This window comes from Elgaria multicarinata, chromosome 9 (assembly GCF_023053635.1).
Source record: "Elgaria multicarinata webbii isolate HBS135686 ecotype San Diego chromosome 9, rElgMul1.1.pri, whole genome shotgun sequence".
Taxonomy (NCBI): domain Eukaryota; kingdom Metazoa; phylum Chordata; class Lepidosauria; order Squamata; family Anguidae; genus Elgaria; species Elgaria multicarinata.
In genome coordinates, this window is record NC_086179.1 from 12,908,412 (window position 1) to 12,928,213 (window position 19,802).

At 37.7% G+C, this 19,802-nt stretch overlaps 1 protein-coding gene across 2 annotated transcripts in view; it reads left to right on the forward strand.

Moving 5' to 3' along the window:
* The window catches only part of ETNK1 (ethanolamine kinase 1), a 34,069-nt gene extending 14,760 nt beyond the window's left edge, over positions 1-19,309 (forward strand). The window contains exons 2-9 of one of the 2 annotated variants that reach the window (XR_010025850.1): positions 333-592; positions 1,593-1,733; positions 2,030-2,172; positions 10,127-10,210; positions 11,471-11,631; positions 15,009-15,082; positions 16,259-16,875; positions 16,978-19,309. Coding sequence is in view for 1 of the 2 variants with exons in the window: in XM_063134725.1 (XP_062990795.1) it covers positions 333-592; positions 1,593-1,733; positions 2,030-2,172; positions 10,127-10,210; positions 11,471-11,631; positions 15,009-15,082; positions 16,259-16,331 (936 nt within the window). In the remaining variant the exon portion in view is untranslated. Of the gene's footprint in view, positions 1-332; positions 593-1,592; positions 1,734-2,029; positions 2,173-10,126; positions 10,211-11,470; positions 11,632-15,008; positions 15,083-16,258 lie in introns of both variants that reach the window. The other variant, XM_063134725.1, reaches the window with a different exon arrangement.
* The last annotated feature ends 493 nt before the right edge of the window (positions 19,310-19,802 follow it).

Consider the following 19,802-nt stretch of genomic DNA (forward strand, 5'->3'; position numbering starts at 1 on the left):
TCCTGGTGGATGCAAAAGACATGGAATGCAGCTTCTGGACCTTTCCTTTCTTCAGTACCACCGAACATGATACCCTTCTAGACCAGCTGGCTGGGAAGGGATTGGGATCTCTTCCTCCATTGATTTTGTTCCTACCTTGATGTTGGAGTTCTGCAGGGTTCCATCTTGTCTGTGCTATTTTACACTTACATGAAGCTACTGGCAGAGATAATCTGGGGATGTGGAGTGACGTGCCCTTAGTATGCTTTTAGTACTCTTAAGTCAGAAGATGGGGTAGAAGCATTAATCATACAAATGTTTTAAAACAAATCTGTATTATTCTTCCTTTGCAGGTGTTTACAGATGGAATAACCAATAAGCTTATTGGCTGTTACATGGGGGAAGAGATGGATGATGTTGTCCTTGTTAGAATTTATGGCAATAAGACAGAGCTGTTAGTTGATCGAGAGGAAGAAGTGAAGAGCTTCCGTGTGTTGCAGGCCCATGGCTGTGCACCACAGCTTTACTGTACTTTCAGTAATGGCCTGTGCTATGAGTTCATGCAAGGAGAAGCACTGGATCCAGAACATGTTTGCAATCCAGAGATCTTTCGGTAAGCCCTTTGGTACAGTTGATTTTTTAAAAAAAATCGTTTGCAGCTTCCCTTTCCTCTGAGGAGTTCAAGTGTGATGATCTCAACATCACTACCTCTACCCCATAGTGTTCTGTGATAAATGATGCTTGATTCCAGAGAAAACAGAGCGTTTTGTGAATGAATAGACACTTAGAGAAAGGTTTATCCTTAAATATAGTCAGTAGTTTCAGTGCTATTCTTTTGTAGATAAACCATATTATTGCAACCCATCTGTAACCCTTGGATAAAACACTGACTCATGCTCTGGACATCTACCCTTTATAATACTGTATTATTTTAATTTCCTGTTCTCTTGCATTATTTTGTCACTTAGCTGTTCAAAACTCTTCTGCAAAAACCATTCGCTTCTCTTCAGACCATTGGATAATGCTCTTCAAGTTCTTCACAAGTTTTCCATTGCTTCTCTATCTTAGCTGTCTTTAGTCAGTCTTCCAGCATGTTCTTGCCAGTAACTTGTTCCTCTAACTTGGCCACATCACTGTAAACCCAAAGGTCTCCAAAAACTCTGTTAGCATACCTACCTACCTCCCATGTGCCTTGAACCCTCCCAGAATATCTGTGGAGCCACCACTCTTTCAAGTATGATTTTGTGGAACATTATATGCACCAATATGTGTATAGAGAACAATAACTTCCAATCTGTTTGTCTACTTTAAAGCCAGTCTGTCTTGCACACTCCCATGCAGTTAAGACAGTTTTATTTACAGTTAATAAATTCCCAAATTCAGCTTCATTCCACGATCCCAGGTTTTGCTATTAGATGAGGAGAAAGTTTTCTCTCCATCCACTTTCTCCATGCCTTGCATAATTTTATACACCTCTATTTTGTCCCCCTCACTTGCTTTTATAAAAAAACAAATGTTGTAAGATTTCCTCTTATGGAAATTAGGATAAAGACAATGTATTTACAATTATAGTGAACCTTTTTATATATATATAATAATTCATCTTCTTGCAGGCTCATAGCCAGACAACTTGCTAAAATACATGCTATTCATGCTCACAATGGATGGATCCCCAAGTCTAACCTGTGGCTGAAGATGGGAAAATACTTCTCTCTCATACCAACAGAATTTGTAGATGAGGAGTTACACAAAAGGTAAGGGTCTATTTCCATGACTGTATTATTCTAAAATTCATGAATCAGTATGGAGAAATATGCCCAGAGGTAGGGATAAACTTATTCATTATCCATCTTCAGCACAGAAATGTAAAATAGACCTGATGTTCCATGTAGCTTAGATGGATTTAATATATTGTGTAAAGCAGCTTAATAAATGACGAGGGGCAAATAAAAGAATGGAGAAAACCATGTTTCTGTATAAAGTATTGAGAATAATTTCCGTGTTTATGCTGTGCGTTTTGATTTTTTTTTTCTGTTTTCAAACTCAAAAGGTTTGTTACTGATGTCCCAAGTCCTCAAGTACTTCAGGAGGAGATGGCATGGATGAAGGAGAGACTATCCAACCTGGGCTCCCCAGTGGTACTTTGTCACAATGACCTGTTGTGTAAAAATATAATCTACAATGGAAAACAAGGTAGGTATTGAACACGGCTGTAAGTAACCTTTAAGGATTGTTTTGTATTGTCTGAGACACAGCAGTAGCTTGTGGGGGGTGGATAATTGCAATTGAACTTTGTTTTAAATAACTTCTAACTATTCATACCTAGTTATACCATTTGTTGCTTGATGTATTCAGCTGTTGTGTAGAAATACTGTTTTTATAGCTATAACTGATACTTTAATATGTAAGGGGTTGCAGAAAAGGATTAATACCTCCACAGTAACAATATTATTCTACTGTGTTGACAGCAGAAATTTCAGGGTGAATTGTTGTCTTAATTATCCTTGATTCAAACTTATTGTTTCCAACAGCCTTGGGAGCAAATGTCTCCAGGTTACTGTGTGTTATCTCTGTATTCTGATTTGTCAGATATATTGATGCCACCGAGGAATTCTACATGGTGAAGTATCTGGAAAGATACTTTCCAAGGCTCTGTTTATACCTGCTGATGAGGTACATAGGTTAAAGTTGAAGATTTGTTTGCAAATATATTTTGAGGTGAGGTATTCTGGAAAATGGCTAATTGGATTTATTTTCACTAGCAATGCCTCCTGTATTTGAACTTCTGAAAATAATGCTTATGTTCTAAGAATTGAATCACTTATAACTTATTTAAAAAATCTGAAATTTATTGCTGATTTTGGCAATACAATAAAGTTTAGTTATTAAATGATACTTTAATTAGGACAAGGTGAAAGCCAGCCTTGGGGAATGCATACTTCCTGTCCTCTCTTCCATTTGTTCTTCATGATTTTGCGTTGCACATGCATCAGTCTGGTTTGAACTTTGAAAACTATGTTTAGAAGAAAACATTGTTTGCATGTATCGCAAACCATGGTTAAGATTTGGAAGGGAGAGGAAAGTATTTTGGGGGTGAAAGGAGGGAATGTGGATTCCTAAGATTGGTTTCTGATTATTAAACCATGGCTTGCACGGAACCAGCAGTGCCTCTGCACCAAGCCTGTATCTGAGCTGAATCAAATTGGGATGTTCATATTGAAGAGAAAGTAACATTTAGGAACTGGATGGAAAAAAAATGTTTTCAAAGAATGTTGTGTCTTGAAACTGATGCTTGCTTTATCAGGAGGTAAAATACATATAAATTATTTGTAGGGAAACCACACATGCCCCTAAAGTTTTTTTCTTTTCTTTTGGTATGTTCTCTACAACAGTTGTCTTGTTTTACTGATTATATGTAGGTTGCTCTGGGAGCCCTTTTAACTGATGGGCAGGATAAAAATACTTTAAATAATAATAATGAACAGTTCCCAACTGCTGATGAAGCAAGCCACTCCTTAAACTGAACTAGACAAGCATTTTAAATTCCTAGGAGATTATGTGCCTTAGATTTTCTTAGCCCAAATAATATTACTTGGTTGTGGTAAATATTAGTTAATCTAAGCAGGTTGTGCAAAAACAAATACCTTGTATGCATGTCATACTATTCAATCTGTTTTACGCTGTTTAAAGCTCTCAGTTGTTTTGCAACTTTTCCATTTCAATCAACCAAATACCTCCCAAAGCTTTTTATTAAGGGGACACCAGTGGCATTATGGCTGTTCCTATGGAACCGTCTGTGAAGTTCCAACCACTGACCAGAGGTTAATACCCTGTAGTTCTTCTGCAGACTACTGCCCCAATGGTCCTCTGACCTACTGATGAGTCATGAGACCCTTTGGGAATCTGTCTAAAGAATCATATTCCTTAGATTTGACTTGGAAGTCCAAAAATATGATTGAAGAGGGAGATGTAAACTTGATTGATACAAATGCAAATTGTTTCATCAGATTTGAGGAAAGTGACTTCTCTGCAAAGACGTTTCTCTTGGTGGAACCTTTTTTTGCTGAGTGTCAAGACAAAAAGTTCAGAATTGAACATTGTCAGAATTTCTAGGCTTGACATTCCCACTTTTGAAACAAATCTGCTGTCATTTTCTTTTGTAAACAGAGTGGAGAATAAATCAGTGAGAGCAGTACATCATTTAAGAGCATTTCTACAAAAACCAGTGTGTGAGTGTTTAGCGTTTTGGAACAGGGAGGGGGAGAGGGAGAATTCTCAATATGGAAAATTGCTTGCGACTTTTTAAAGGTGGGGAAACTACTAAGCGTATGTAGTAGCTAGATGTATCCATTAAAGATGAAGTGTTTAAATATTGCACAACACATACACAGTAAGGCCGGATCTGAAGTTACTGTTTCCCATCTGATAGTTGCAGTTACCAAATGATAGGCATGCCTATCATTTGCTAACTGCCACTTAAGAGGTCTTGTGAATTACCTCTAGCGATGCTTAAGACTTCTGCAGTGCTGAAATGTTGAGCATTGTTTTATTCTTCGAGTAAGTAAGCCATGTATAAAATACTAAAGCTGTGTATTGTCTTGTACTGGGCAACAATGTTTATGAAACTGGTACATGATATTATTAAGAGGAAACATTTACTTTTGCAGTGGAAACTCAGCTTTAACTTTAACTTAAGCTGGTCATGCAGTAGAACAAAAATTCTTAAAGAATGCAGTTAAAATATCTGCGTGCTAAAAATGTTTTGCAAGTTACTTGAATAAAACAGATTCAAAGATGCAGTTTGCTCTTGGTTTTCCATCCTTTTTTTCCTATCTTTTTTTCCACTTAAGGCTTTTTATTCCAAAATTTTAATCTTTGGAAACATGACACCAATGTGCCATTTTAACTGCATCTCTATTGAAAGTTGGCTTCTGGCAACAAATGTCCATTATATAACTTTAACCACTAAAAGTGGTTCCCACATATATCATAATACCTGTATGTGGGCATTGCTTGAGATGTCAATGACATCAACTAACTGGAACTCCTGAGAGAAGAGGAAAGGTAGTAATGTTTTAAAATAAATAAAATGGACCCTTTCCCTTGCCTCTACTTGGAGATATTTTATGTTTTGAGAGAACAGTTCATTAGTATTAAATCGGTTGTACTAAATGTTACTTTGATAACTTAAAGAAACTTCACTTTTGTAATCACTTTGCCTCACAATACCTTTTGCTTTAGCTTATCAGATGATTGGCTATGTTTGTGTTACATTAATTTCCTTCAGTTAATATACTTGTTCTCATCATTTTCTCTCTTGCAGTGCTATCCTATGTATGTTCACTTGGAAGTAAGTCCCACTGTGTTCAGTGGGACTTACTCTCTTGTAAGTGTTTAGGATTGCTGCTGTAGTAGTTTACATTTTGCAACTTTGGATTCCAGAAAACTTGCATATATTTTTGCTGTAAATAGCGACTGAAATGCAATGTAACAGTCATATGTATTCTAGCTAGCTTTGTTTAGTGCTGGATACAGGGTCAGTGGTAAACTCTTAAGCTTGATCATCACCCATTATCTTGAAATAACACGAGCCTCAGTTACATGTCCTTATTAGCTTAGTCTATCCTTCCCGAAGCAGTCTTAAAGCCCAGTTTATTTACTAATGCTGTTCTATACTACTACAACAAACATCACTCAGTATAAATCAGTGATTGCTTAACTTATGTGTTAAGAATCTTTCTGTCTGCATTCCTGTAATCTTCTTGAAATTCTGCTTTCTCGTTCAGACACAGAATTTGACTCTCTATTTTAGTAATTCAGCTGTAGATATTAAAATTAAGTAACCTTTCATCTCTTAAATTGTCTAACCATAATCTTAATATGCTTCATATTTAATAAAGATTCTAAGTGTTTAGTACTGTAGGAAAAATATGACATTACTTCCCTACTTATTTATTTTTTTGCATTTCTTTCCATTTGAGAAAACTGTACCTACTTCTCACAATGTACTATTCCCTTATAGAGTTTATAACCCTGCTTTTGAAAGCTGTAACATCTGGAAGAGAATAGTACTACTAAATTAAATAACTTTGAGTTTTCAGTTATTTCAATCTTCATCTGTGTTGTCCAGTTAATATTCCAAGTGTCCCCTAAAATTCTAACCTTTCTCTCTTCTAGTTTTTGCTACCATGATGCTTAACACTCATCAGGTGGCAAATGCTAAGAAACATTTCATCATAAATCATTGTGATTAACTTATAGAATATCATAAATTGAGTATGCCGCTGGTGCAAGGTTTCACCTTGGGCTGCTTCCTACCTTCTTCCAGGCAAGAAGCCACTTGCAAATTGGCAGCGGCTCACGGAGGTCCCCATGAATATCAGCAGTGGTGACCGGGAAGCTACTGCCCAACCTGGAACTCATCTGGCTGAACAACAGAGAGAAGCTGAAGAGACAGAGTCAGCTGACACAGTGTTGCCCTTTGGGCAGCAGCTGGAGCAGCATAGGGAAAGACAGAGGGAGATAGATAGATGGAGACGGCTGGGAAAGGGTGTGGGACCTTGGGAAGCAGGCTCAATGGGCATGCCAGGAACATCCAGAAGAAGCCTTATTGTCCCTCAGTCTCTACCTCTCTTAAGCCAGAACGGTCGCCCAGAGATGAGGAGTCAAGACAATTGTTTTCACACCAGAAAAACATCAAAAGGAGTGGGAAATAAAAGGAATTGACTAATTTGTCATTTCTACTTAACTGGCTCAGCTTCAGTGCAAGGTTATAGCCCATTCTCACAGATAGAACCACCATCCAATAGACTGATCTCTGCCATATTATCCCTTAGTTATTTACTTACCTTTGGTGCTTTGATCCCTGGATTATTATATAGCTTAAGAAACAGCTAAAGTAAACCACATTTATTTTGTGGAGTTGTATGCTTTAATTATGAGACCCATGGAGGCAGCAGGGCTTTGAGGTATCACTCCCATCCCCACCAAACAGGGACAGAGTAGTATAAAATAGCTTTCCTATAATGATTTTTGTATAAAGCTGGAAGTCATCTCTAAAGATAGCACATTAGTCTGTTTCTAGCCGCTCATTTAAAATTAGGGTTCCAAAATGACTTATTCCAAACATGGAGTCAATTAGAACTTTACAAATGTCCTGCTTCCAAATTGGTCTGACTTCAAATTGTATGTAAAATAATATGGATCTAAAAATTAGTTCATATAACTTTTTCCCTTGAAATGTGACAGTTTTTGATGGGCTCCAAAGCTGGGCTTATTTACACAATGCCCAGCTGAAGCTGCCTCTTGCTGATTTATTAATTCACTCTACTTACCATTCAGGATATTAAATGCTAAATTTGTATTGCCTTACGTAACACATTTATAATTGCTCCTATCATATCTGAAGAAACACCTTGCAGAATTAGCACTTAAAAGTCTAAATAAGGTAGCATTGAGTTTGGAAGCAACAATGTAAGTCCAGTTCTTGCATTCATATTTAATTCTTCCGGAAAGAATGCAGTGTATTGCTGCACTATTCTCTGTATTGACTGCAAATCCAAGTGCGCTTCTCTATATTTTCTGTGTCTTTTCCTCCTCTTGCTTTTCCTTCTTCATACGTAGGTCTCTCTTCCTGACAAAGTATTCATCACTTAAAAGCCACAGTTGTGATGGAATGGTTACAGTGAGCTAGATGTCCTTGAAATCATTGGTTGTATCAAATACAGTGTTGAGCAGAAAGCAAATTCCCTACCCTGCCCCTCAATCCTGTCCTTAGGTTCCAGGGACTCACAGAAATTGCCTGGGATGTGGGGTGGAGAGCTGCAGTGGGAGGGGGGAATTCGGCTGAGGCAACTTGTGTAACCTGCCTCCATCTGATTGCTTTTCCCACTGCAGCCCCCCTGCCCCCCTCCAGATATTACGTCCTCGTGTCGCAATGACTTTTAACTCAATTGGCCACGAAATGGGTATTCAAAAAGTAGCATTTCAGTTAGGTTTTTCAAAAGTTTTTTTTTTCCACTTTAAATTGGCGATGAGATTCCATTGATAGAATACAAGCTGACGCAGGTTTGCGTTAACTAGTTTTAAAGTAAATGTTGCAAATCAAGCCTCGGAAAGAATGACTGCCTGTCATGAACTAGCCTTTACTTATTCTGCCATGTAAACCACCCAGAGAGCTTCAGCTATGGGGGCGGTACACAAATGCAACAATAATAAATAATAATAACAACAATAGCAATGTTTCATAATGAGAAGTTTCTCCTAGACATAAATAAAAAACCGGTGTAGAACATTAGGCTTAGAAATTGATAAAATTATGCCTGCCTACAGCCATGTTTCCTTGAAGTTCAAAATCAAAGGGAGCTGTGCATCTTGAACATTTGTATTTCTTGCAAAACTTAAATTTAAGGCTGAGTTCCACTGTAATACCCGTCTGGAAGAGGAAGGGCAGTGAAATGCAGAACTTTTCTCTTTAAAGTTTTGTGTCTTATCAAATATGAGTTTGCCAAATTTTCTTCATCTGCTACAGATTAGGTATGCCATTGTTGCTGCCAAGTGGCGGCGTGCACCGTGCTACTTAAAGGCACTGACTGGAGGTTTATCGCATCACTTGTTCGCATGCACCTCCCCCCTAGGAGAGCACGGAGCCTGGTAACAGCCTCATCTGTATCTTAGCTTCATTTTCTTATTTTGTAATGCTGTTAATTATAACTGGAAATTAGCATTTGAATAAAAGCAAGAGTTAGCTGGTGGTGATAACGGCACTGCAGACATATATCGCAAAGTATAACTTGAATGCAAAAAATGTTTATTTTAAATAACTGCCTAATACTTTGTACATGCAGGCCTTTCACCTGCCATCTTTATTGTGTTTTAAATGCAAACATTTGAATAAATATATAAACGGGCTTCTCTTAAACGTTAGCTCCATTGTATGACAAAATAATAAAGTTGGGCTGTGCATCTTTACTGGTACATAAGTTGAACTGAATGGTTTAGGAAAAAGAGATTTAGAGGCTTCAAGCATTAGTTTCATGATTTGCCTGTAGGGTGTAAATTACTCTCTGGCTTGCTATAACATCATTGGTATGGAAGTCTCTATAGAACTTACAGAAAATTCAGATGTTTTAAATATATTCTGAAAACTTATTTACTGAGCTCTAAAAGCATGCCAGTGCTACATTGTTTTTTATTAGTTAACTGTCATTATATTCCACCAAAGAATTGCAGAAACCTGTAGTTGTGTTGAGAGTGCAGAAAACTGTTAGAGATCCCTGGCCTCTCACAGAACTATTATTGCCAGGTTTTCCTAGAAAGAGGGGATGACTGATTAAACCTCTTTAAGTTATATGGCATAGATAAGGATTGCTGGCAAGATGTTCTAGCAGTGGGAAAACTTAATTCTGACACTCACTGCACCATGTTTAAATAAAATTATGTTTACTATCACAGTGTAACATATTTTCCCTTGATCAGTCATACTAGTAATCTCTCCCACTCAAAGGTCTAGAAAAGCAGACAGTTGAGAGTTTTGAAACATAATGGTGCTTCTGGGTTTTTAGTTAAAATCTGAGAAACATTAAAATCACTGAGGAAAGGTTAATTGAAAAATAACATAATTTGTCTGATAATTTTATTATAATGGATTATGTAGCTTTTTTTGTTTGTTCTGATATTGGATAAATATTTGCCTGGGGAATATGTGCCACAATGTAGGCAGGGTAGAGTCCAATCCTGTGTGAAATAGAAAATAGAACAGTGACACAGGACACATATTAGGTCATGCAAAACTACTAGTATTGCATTAAGAAATGTCTATATGGATGGTATGGATGAGCATTATATATTCAGAGGCCAAGTAATTCTCATTATTGGAGTTTAAGATAACTGATGCCTCTTGTGATAGGAAAGCATATATGCTTAGATTTAACTGTCAAATAATTAAGAACATATGTATTTAATAAAGAAGCTCATTCTGTTTGTTAAAACAAACAAAATCACAGCCTTATCCTGGAATGTCTTAGGAGTGCATGTAACTGAGTGCAACAGGCTGGAACACACTGGCATCTGTTAAAAAGTACAGTGAAGTTTCAGGGTATTGTCCCATACTTACTCTTACAAATTTTATTTTTTGTGTCTCGTGTAGGTGATGTTCAGTTCATTGACTACGAGTACGCCGGATATAATTACCTGGCTTATGACATTGGGAACCACTTCAATGAATTTGCAGGTAGTTTAGTGACATGGTTTTTCTGTAGTAAGTTAATATGAACTTGATTAATTGCTAACCCTGGAGTCAATATAGGCCTGATTCAATCTTCTTTCTCTCTTTTCCCTACCCACCTCCATTGTGAGCAGGACTAGTCCTTGGACTTGCTTAATCCCCCCACCCTTCAGTGCACACACACTGGCAGGTGGGGGAGAATCCCACTGTGGCTGAACACAGAAGTTAAACCCTCCTCTATGCACAGTGACAGAAGTTGGTGTATGTATGTAAGTCCAGGACTGTCCTGATTCCACTGTGCTGAGGAAATGTCTGAACAAGTCATATGTTCTTGACGATAGTGTTCAGCCTCCTGTGCCCTTTGTTCCTGCTTTTAATCTACATGTTTCTCCAAAGGATGCATGCTATCATGTTCCAAAAAGCAATCTTCAACAGCAAATCTAGAGAGGAGACAGTGTGGGAGGGGGTGTCATTATTGATGAAATTATATTGTTTTTGAAGCTCTTAAATGCAACTCAAGTGTGAATTATATTCTAACTAAGGTTCCTTTAGGACTATTTCACATAAGAGGGTTTCGTACACAGGTATTGCTTCAATGTAGGAAAATCACAACAGCAACATAATGTGTGACCAATGTACATGCAATAGGAATCTTCAGTACTTTGTGATTTCTGCTGCATGTATACACAGGAAAGCATGCTCGTTTCTTATAGGTTACAACTCAGGCTACCCACCAGTTAAAGTGTTTTAGTGTATTAATCATCTGCCTTTTAACTTACAATTAAATATGTTGTCTTATTACCAAAAGCTACATACAGAGCACTGTTTTAGATACTGAAGAAATTGTAAAAGATGCCCCACTACGGAAAAGTGGCCACCAGTGAGTGGTTAGTCAACTAAAGTTTTAGTTGGTTGATTTGTTGCTAATTAAACAGATTTTAGCTTTTAGCCATATCTACAACATATACTTAGTATTACTACACAGGAATAATATCCATTAAGCTACTTGCTTTTGTGGAGGAACAAGCATGCATGTTTCAGAGTAGCACATAGTTGGTTAATAGTGTACAAAAATAAGCATGTCTTGATTTTTTCCTAGGTCTGTGTACTTTGCTAGGTCAATGTTCCATATGATGACTGCTGACTACCACAAATGTAATCTTGTTATGCATGTTGGCTAATGAGCAAGGTATAAATGGCAATGCAGAAATTTGTAAAATTTCTGGAAATGTCAAGCTTTCTTTTTAAAAAGATACTGTCTCTTAGGAGTGAGTGAGGTAGACTATAGCCTCTATCCAAGCAGAAAACTGCAAGAACAGTGGCTGAGAGCTTACCTGGAAGCATACAAGGAGTATAAAGGATTTGGAACTGATGTCACTGAGAAAGAGGTTGAACTGCTTTATGTCCAAGTCAACCAGTTTGCCCTGGTAAGTTTTAAGATTTCTTTGGCTTATACACTTAAAATATCCCCTTTGCATATGTTCTCTACAACAGAACACGTATCCTAAATAGTATCCTAAATAGTATCCTAAATATTAGGCAGCATTGAAAAGAAAGTGTTCCTATGCCTTTTGCTTTCAGGTTGCCACTTGAGAGCAGATCTATGCAATCCAGAATACAGTATCTGAGAAAGGTTAACAATATTATAATATGAGATGGTGAGAGTGGATTCCACCTAATCTTCTATTGAAATACATATTATAGACAGTGTTTTCTGTCACTTCCTTTCCATTCTCCCCACCCCCTTAGAAATAGTAATTAGTACTTATTTATTTCATTTCTGTACCACCCAGTAGCCCAAGCTCTCTGGGCGATTCACAAAAATTGCAAACCATAAAATACAAGCTAATAAAACGTATCAGTTTTTTAATATACAAATTTAAAACAAAACAGCTAAACAGTTTTAATAAGAGACTAGACCTGATAAAGACAGCTGACATAAGTGCCTGAGAATAAAGGTCCCTGGTACTGAGAAGGTGCTAGTGTTGGCACGAGGTGGGCCTCAGTGAGGAGGCCACCACTGAGAAGGCCCCCTCTCCCTTCTTGTCTCCCTTAGCACTTGAAGGAAGATCTCTGATCATGGTAGTACATAGCTAAAAAATTCCATTGGTCTGAGCACAAAAGGCTCACTAGAAGTTAAAGGTGTCTGACTTGTATAATAGTAGGGATGTCTGCCACTGGGAAATCTGTTCCATTCAAGCCCGACAGATTTCAGTAGCATGTCCTATCTGGTAAGATGGGCAAGCTAAATCGGATTTGTGGTTTTTTGGACTCCCAAGAAAATTTTGCACATTTTAATTTTTTTATGGGTCTTGAAATATGCGCAGATATTGTTGTAATTTATTTTAAAAATTTATTGCTGCTCTGCTGCACAGCATCGCAAGTCTACCTGTGTGTCCACTATGTAGCCCTGCAAGCGTGTTCCACACTTGTCAATATCCTTGTCACATTACAAGGGTATCCACATTACTTCATTTAGCCCAGCAGAGCCATATTCCCTTCTTTTCAAACAACTTGTCAATTCCCCCCACCCCCGGGCTTCCATTGGTTAATTTGACAAGTGTGCGCAAATTACTCACTGATAGCTCGGGAAAAGGGTAGCAGATCGCCACTTTAGCAAGGTGATCCTGACATGAACCTACCCGTACACTACGCTCAACATCTAAGGTCCTCTTCCAAGTGCCTACTCCAAGGAAAGCTCAGAGGACAGCAACAAGGGAGAGAGCCTTCTCTGTAGTGGCCCCCCAATTGTGGAACGATCTCCCTGACCAGGCCTGCCTGGCGCCAACATTGCTATCTTTTTGGCGCCAGGTCAAGACTTTTCTCCCAGGCATTTAGCAATATGTAATTAGCCTGGGTCTGGTTTTTTAAAAGTTGTTACAGTTTTTAAATGTACGTGTATTGAATGTTTTTGTGGTTTTTAATTTTTGTATATTGTTTTAAAGTGTTTTTATCTTAGGTAAACCTCCCAGAGAGCTTCGGCTATGGGGCAGTATACAAATGCAATAAATAATAAATAATAATAATAAAGTTTGAAGTTTTGAACTGACGCTTGGGGATCCCCCACTTCTATTGTGCACACATCCCCAAGTTTCCAGAAAGTCGTTTTAAGACAGCTCTGGGGTCCACCCCGTTTTCGTGGCTTCCATTCACAGTCATTTAAAGAAATACAACAATATTTGCACACATTTCAAAACCCACCCACCCCAAATTGTGCAATTTACACAAATGGTAGAACTTGCGGGGGGGGAGGGATGTGCAAATTGGTGCCATTAAAAGAAAAGAAAATCCACATACTGGCTTGACTTGCTACAAGAGTGAGTTGGCGCCAGCAGAAGGAAGTGGAACAAAAGCTGTGGGGCAGAACTGGAAAACATCCATTGAGCTTCAGCCTCCAAATGGAATCCTCTGACATCCCCAGATGAAAGGATATTGTGTGCCCTGTAGGAATGAGGCCATCATTGTATTCATGGTAGTCCTCTTGCATCGCATCCGTCCCAAAACTCTTTTGAAAAGCTGTGTTAGTGTTATATTGGCAAACCATGTGCTACCCACACCAATAGTGATATCTGACCCTAGTACAATATTGTTGGGAAAGTTCTTCCCTATACAAGAGTGCTTACTGGCTACATGTAGCTAACACAACTCATTTGCCCCGCTTCAATTGTTGTTCAGGCTTTTTGGTCTGAGGTTATCTGAGCATAAGTGGTTGTTTCTGCTTTTTGGGAAAAGGCTCATGAATTCATTTTCTTGAAAAACGAAACTGCAAGTTTTTATTTTAGAATACACTCTAACTTCAGAGTAAAATTATTGTGGTGGGAGAAGATTTCAGATTATATGCTGTATTTATCTGTTCTCTTAACTTAAAATCCTAGCTTTAGGATGTGGTTGGCTGTTTTACTGTAGCAATGTCCTTAATATTTCTCATGTTAGTACTTTGGGGGATTGAATTTACCAAACAGTCAAAGATTACATGTTTCTAATTTGCAGAGCACACATGAACATGCTGCCAGAAACAAAGACCCCTTCAATGTTTTCTAAACATTATGTAGGATTTTGTTAGAAAAAATAGAAACCATACTAAGTACAAGTACTAGATAAAATGGTAAAAAAAACAGAAGTGCATCATTGTGTAGATAAGGAAGATGATGTTGGTATGATCTTGTTTTGATAGGTTTCCAGGCATATAGTTGAGTGCTAATATGGCAAGTTTAGTTTTTATACACATGCTTCAGGATGCAATTTGCTTCTTAGGTGTGAGGTTTTCTTAAAGAAAACTTAATAGTACTTGCAGCTTGGCTGCTGCCCCAAAGCCAAAGTACCAAAGATGCGTCAGCAATACCTTAGCAACAGTATATGTTAAACCTTTGTTTCGACATTGCGTAAAGTAGAGATGGACTTGGAATATTTTTCCAAGTTTGCATTACATCATATGTTTTCGCTTTGTACTACTGCATGTATTATTTCAGCGGACATTTACCATAAACATCTGAAGTCTTTAATTCCATTTGAAGAAGGGCAGTGTTCAGTGGAATACACTTTGAACACTTCAAAATCTGTGATTAGATCTTCTCCTCCGAAGATCTTCTAGGGCCTTCCATTGAGCACATTGCAAGAGAAGCTAGTTTGGTTAAAATTACCAAATACTATAAAATCCAATGGTAAGGCAAGACTATACACATTCAGGATTCTTGTATTGCTGTTTGGAAGTAGTTAATGAGCACCAAGTCAGTTATTACAGTACTAATCAGATGCTGGACATACATTTTTTATCAGTCTTCACTGATAATGTGTTTTTCTGCAGGCCTCTCATTTCTTCTGGGGATTGTGGGCCCTAATTCAAGCCAAATACTCCACCATTGACTTTGATTTTCTAGGGTAAGTAACAGTGCACTCTTCAGGTGTATACTCAGAAGTACTCAACCCCACCTACATTTAGAGGTCTCTAGCTTACTGTGTTCTGTACACCAGTAGCACTATCCTAGTGATAATTTAGAAATACTGGTGTGTAAGTGCTAACAACTTAGTAAACAAGCTATTTTTTAATATTTTCACTTTCATCTGTTACAGAACCACAACATAATCAAAATTTAATTAGTGAAGGCCAGTTTTAGTAAACTAAAATTAAATGAATCTCAGGAGAACCTGAGCTATGAATACGAAAGTCTTTGGTTTGAATCTTGCCTCTGTTATGAAATCACTAAGTATTAGTCACATAGGCCACAGCTAGACCTAAGGTTTATCCTGGGATCATCCAGGGTTCGCCCCTGTCTGAACACTGGATCCCCTGTGTGTCACCTCAATGAACAGGTTTGACCCCTGGATGATCCAGGGATAAACCTTAGGTCTAGCTATGGCCTCAGTGTCATGTCTGCAATATGGGGATAATAATACGCTCCTCCTTCCTATGGCAGGGGTGGGTACCTTACAGTCCTCCAGATGTTTTGGCCTATAACTCCCATCATCCATCACCATTGGCTATGCCTCCTAAGGCTGATGGGAGTTCTGGCCAAAACAGCTGGTGGGTCACAAATTGCCCACCTCTGTTCCACGGGATGGCAAGGATTACAAGGATATAATGTAGGTGGAAGTGCTTTAAATGCTGAGACTGCACTCCTGTGGGCCTTGCTTCTAAATAAACTTAATGGACCTTGCTTCTAAGTAAACATATTTAGGGTTGCATTGTGAGAACTTCTATAAATGCCAATTATAAGCATTGATTATCCTGATATTTTGGCATTAAGTAGAAACCAAGGTGCTAATTGGGCTAGATTTACTAGGGTAATTGGCCTTTGACTGGATAAAATGCCTGCATCCACCAATCCATAACTGATCCGTCATCTGTTTTGTGATGTGAAAATCCTTTACCTATTTACCTGTCTACCACAACTAAACTGGTCTGATGTTTCTCAAATATGTGCAAGGCATTAAATAACCACTAGATGGCAGGAAAAACTAAAATTAATTGCACAATACTTACATAAGGTTAAATATGGATAAATTGTGCCACAAAGGCATTAAGACTTCATTTCACATTTTTATTTCCTCAAATAGGTACGCAATTGTTCGCTTCAATCAGTATTTCAAAATGAAGAATGAAGTCATGACATTAAAACTTCCTGAGTAACAACTGAGAACTTCAGCTATCTACATCTGGATAAGATTCCTTACAGTTTTTTTATCCTGAGTACAGATAATGGAAAAAGCTAAACGTTTGTTAATTTTGTAATGTTCCTATGGTGGTTTTTGCTTTTCATTGCCTCTAAACAAACAATCTTTTAATGTTAAACCTAAAATAAAATCTTACTCATGTTGTAGAAGGAATAGAAACATTAGATTTATAAAACATAGGGAGAACAAACTTAATCCTTTTATCTCGTAATTTTTAACGTGATATGTGAATTATTTATTATGAATTTAACATTCCATTGCTGCTTTTCATCAATTCTCTTTAAGGGAGGGGGTGCAGACTGTAATACCATCATGTTACATTGACATTAATGTACGAGAAGTCGGTATAAAATTGTTGAACTGCAAACTGTACAAAATCTATACTGAACAGGAGCAGTTGCACTAAAGTACACAACTGATTGGTGCGGTCTAGAGAGCTAGGACAGGGTGGGAAAAAGTAATTTTCATACTGTAACTTCTAGAAAGTCTGCCTATGTATGGTGGAGGGAAAAACTGGACATCCTTTTTGTGTAACAGATGAAAAATTGCAGCAGCCTGATCGCTCCTTAATGAAAACATACCATCACACAGTCCCTCGATAGGCTTTTAAATTATAGGAGGCTTTTAACTTCAAACCTAAGCTTTAAATGACCACTGTACCAGTACGTCATGTCATTTCCTCCCTTAAAAAGGATTTTCTTAAACTTCTGAACATTTTGGCATGTTAAGATACTACAGTAGAAGCCAGCAGGACAAGCTGTTGAACAGTCCTGTAGTGTTTGGGAGCAAAACTGTACCATTGAATTTTATTATCTGTTTAGTCTTTTTCGCTTTTATAATTTTTCTTCAGTGTTTAGATTTGTTAGTTACTAGATTGTCTAGTTTCTTTGCCAGATGGTGGCAAATTCATGGCTATCCCAAAGCCTCAAGGTTAAAAGATCATTCTTGAAATAGATGGCGTTTGAAGAGTGAGGATTTAATCATGAACACTTTTTTCTTTTCTTTTTTTGAAAGCTATCCTACCAAGAATGGTTTAAACTTCAAAAATGTGAAATGAAACACAAATGTTTACTTGGAGTGTGTGTGTGTGTGTGTGTGTTTGCATGTGTGTATGTGTGTGAAGAATGGGGAAAAGGCTTTAAACTTTGAAAGTCACTGCACCGAGTTGAGTCGTCATGCAGACAACTCTATTAGTCTGAAACTTTTCACTTTGGTCACTTAAGTGCCCATATGTACAAAGTCTGTGTTCATGCGCAGTATGTGTAAACCCAAATATACCTTAAGTAGAAATATGGGGAGCCTGTTTCCACAGACTCAGCAAGGATATTTATTCAGAATTATTTTATAGTGCTCTATAAAATAAACATTGGCTGAAATAATGAGCCTGGTTTGTTTCATGATACATACAACAATTAGCAAGGATGAAAAATACACCCCCAAAGACCACTGAATGGTCTTCTGTTTATTTGCAAAACTAATATCATGATTTTATATATATTTTGAGGTGTAATATTTCTAAAGCCACAACCTTCAAACGCCCTTCACTGGAGTAGTTCTATTAGAAAACAGAACTGTTCCATAGAAAGTAGGCTGCAATCTGAAACCTAGTCGCTCTTAAAACTTTAATACTAATGGACTGGTAACTATACTTTTAAGAAGCGTTTTTTTAGCACTTATCAGTATACTTTCTTAAATTGGGCAGTTTCTCTTGATGTTCAGTGTTGAGCTAACTAGTTAGAGGAAAAATTTAATTTATCAGGTAAAGGATGTCACTAGAGCTTTAGAAAATGTCAAAACAGCATAGATCTTGTGTCCTGAGAACTGAATTCCTTTATCAAAGTTTAATTCTCTCCGTGCGTTTAATATAGTCTTTAACACAATCTTATAAAATCATTAGTTCAGTGAGACATGTAAGTATTAGATGAATTTATGGAATTAGATTATTAAGGACTTGATTATCAAAAATCTCAAAATTGCTTTGTTAAAGACGGCATCTGAATTAAGTCCTTTTTAGAATGTTACGTTTGAAAAGTTCTGTACACTTGTGTTTTTCAAACAAGTTTGCACATTGAAATACTGGAACTAGTTCTTGCCAATGCGGGCAAGTTTAAGGAATGCTTTGATAATGGCTACTGTCTTATTAATTTATGTGAACATTTTTTTTGTCATTGGCTAGATAGAGGATGATATCTCATGCTGTTCTTCTCCCTGAAAGCTAGTTGCATGTGCTAGAAGACAGTTCAGCCCTTCCGTTTTCCTGGAAGGAGAAGTGGGCCAGGCTGTGTTTCTATGGCCACTGTATACCAGTGTTTGCAAATACTGTTGAGCCAGTGTGGTGTAGTGGCTAAAGTGTCAGACTGGGAGTCGGGAGATCCGGGTTCTAGTCCCCACATAGCCATGGAAACTACTGGGTTACTTTGGGCCAGTCACAGACTCCCAGCCCAACCCACCTCACAGGGTTGTTGTTGTGAGGATAAAATGGAGAGGAGGAGGATTATGTACGCCGCCTTGGATTCCTTGGAGGAAAAAAGGCGGGATATAAATGCAATAATAAAATAAATAAATAAATACCTGTACTGTACTCAGGCTGAGCGTAATCTGAATTATAGGGACAAAAAATGACTTGGGATTGATGAACTAATACAGTAATTTTGGCTTAATCTCTTACCGGATGGATTTCAATCTTGCATTGCTATATTTGCCAAACTTATTATGGCTGTTGCAGAGCTTGAACTTTGATCAAGCAATTAATACTGCTTTAAGTCATGTTAAGCAAGGATGCCACATTACTTTGAAGAGTAGTGTATGCAGCTTAGAAATGGAGTTCTACCTTGGTTCTTTCCAAACTGTCTTATTTCCCCTTCTTTCGGTTGAGCCTGTTTTCTCCCTATTTTAAGCTAAGTTCCTGAGGTAGCCTTGTCATAATTAAATATATAGATATATATCCCCAGCCTGTTCATATTTTTAAGTACTCGAACTTTTTCCCAGAGCTCTAGAAACAACCTCATGTAATTCTGTCTGTGACTTGCCAACAAACCTATTCTGTTGCCTTTACTTTTAAGCTAAAGGTTGTGAATGCCATCCCCAAAGACACTGTAACAAACATATACTGAAAGTGATAAAGAGGGTTATTAGCAACGGCATTCAACCCTGCATAACATCAGCCTACAGATCATAGTGGCCTAGTAGCTTTCGTAAAGCAGAATTGCGTGAATTTTTCATCACACCGGCAATCAGACCAGGTTAATCATTATACCTGATTAATCCAGACACCAAAGCTTTCTAGGTAATGGTGGTGGATTAAAAAAAAAAATATTTTTTTGGTATCGTTTTGAACTCTGGCCTGGGGTTCTCAATGTGAATTTTGTAGAAGGCTTAGCTAACTGATTTATGGTAACCGGGTCTGACTGTGTATATAAAATAGTGT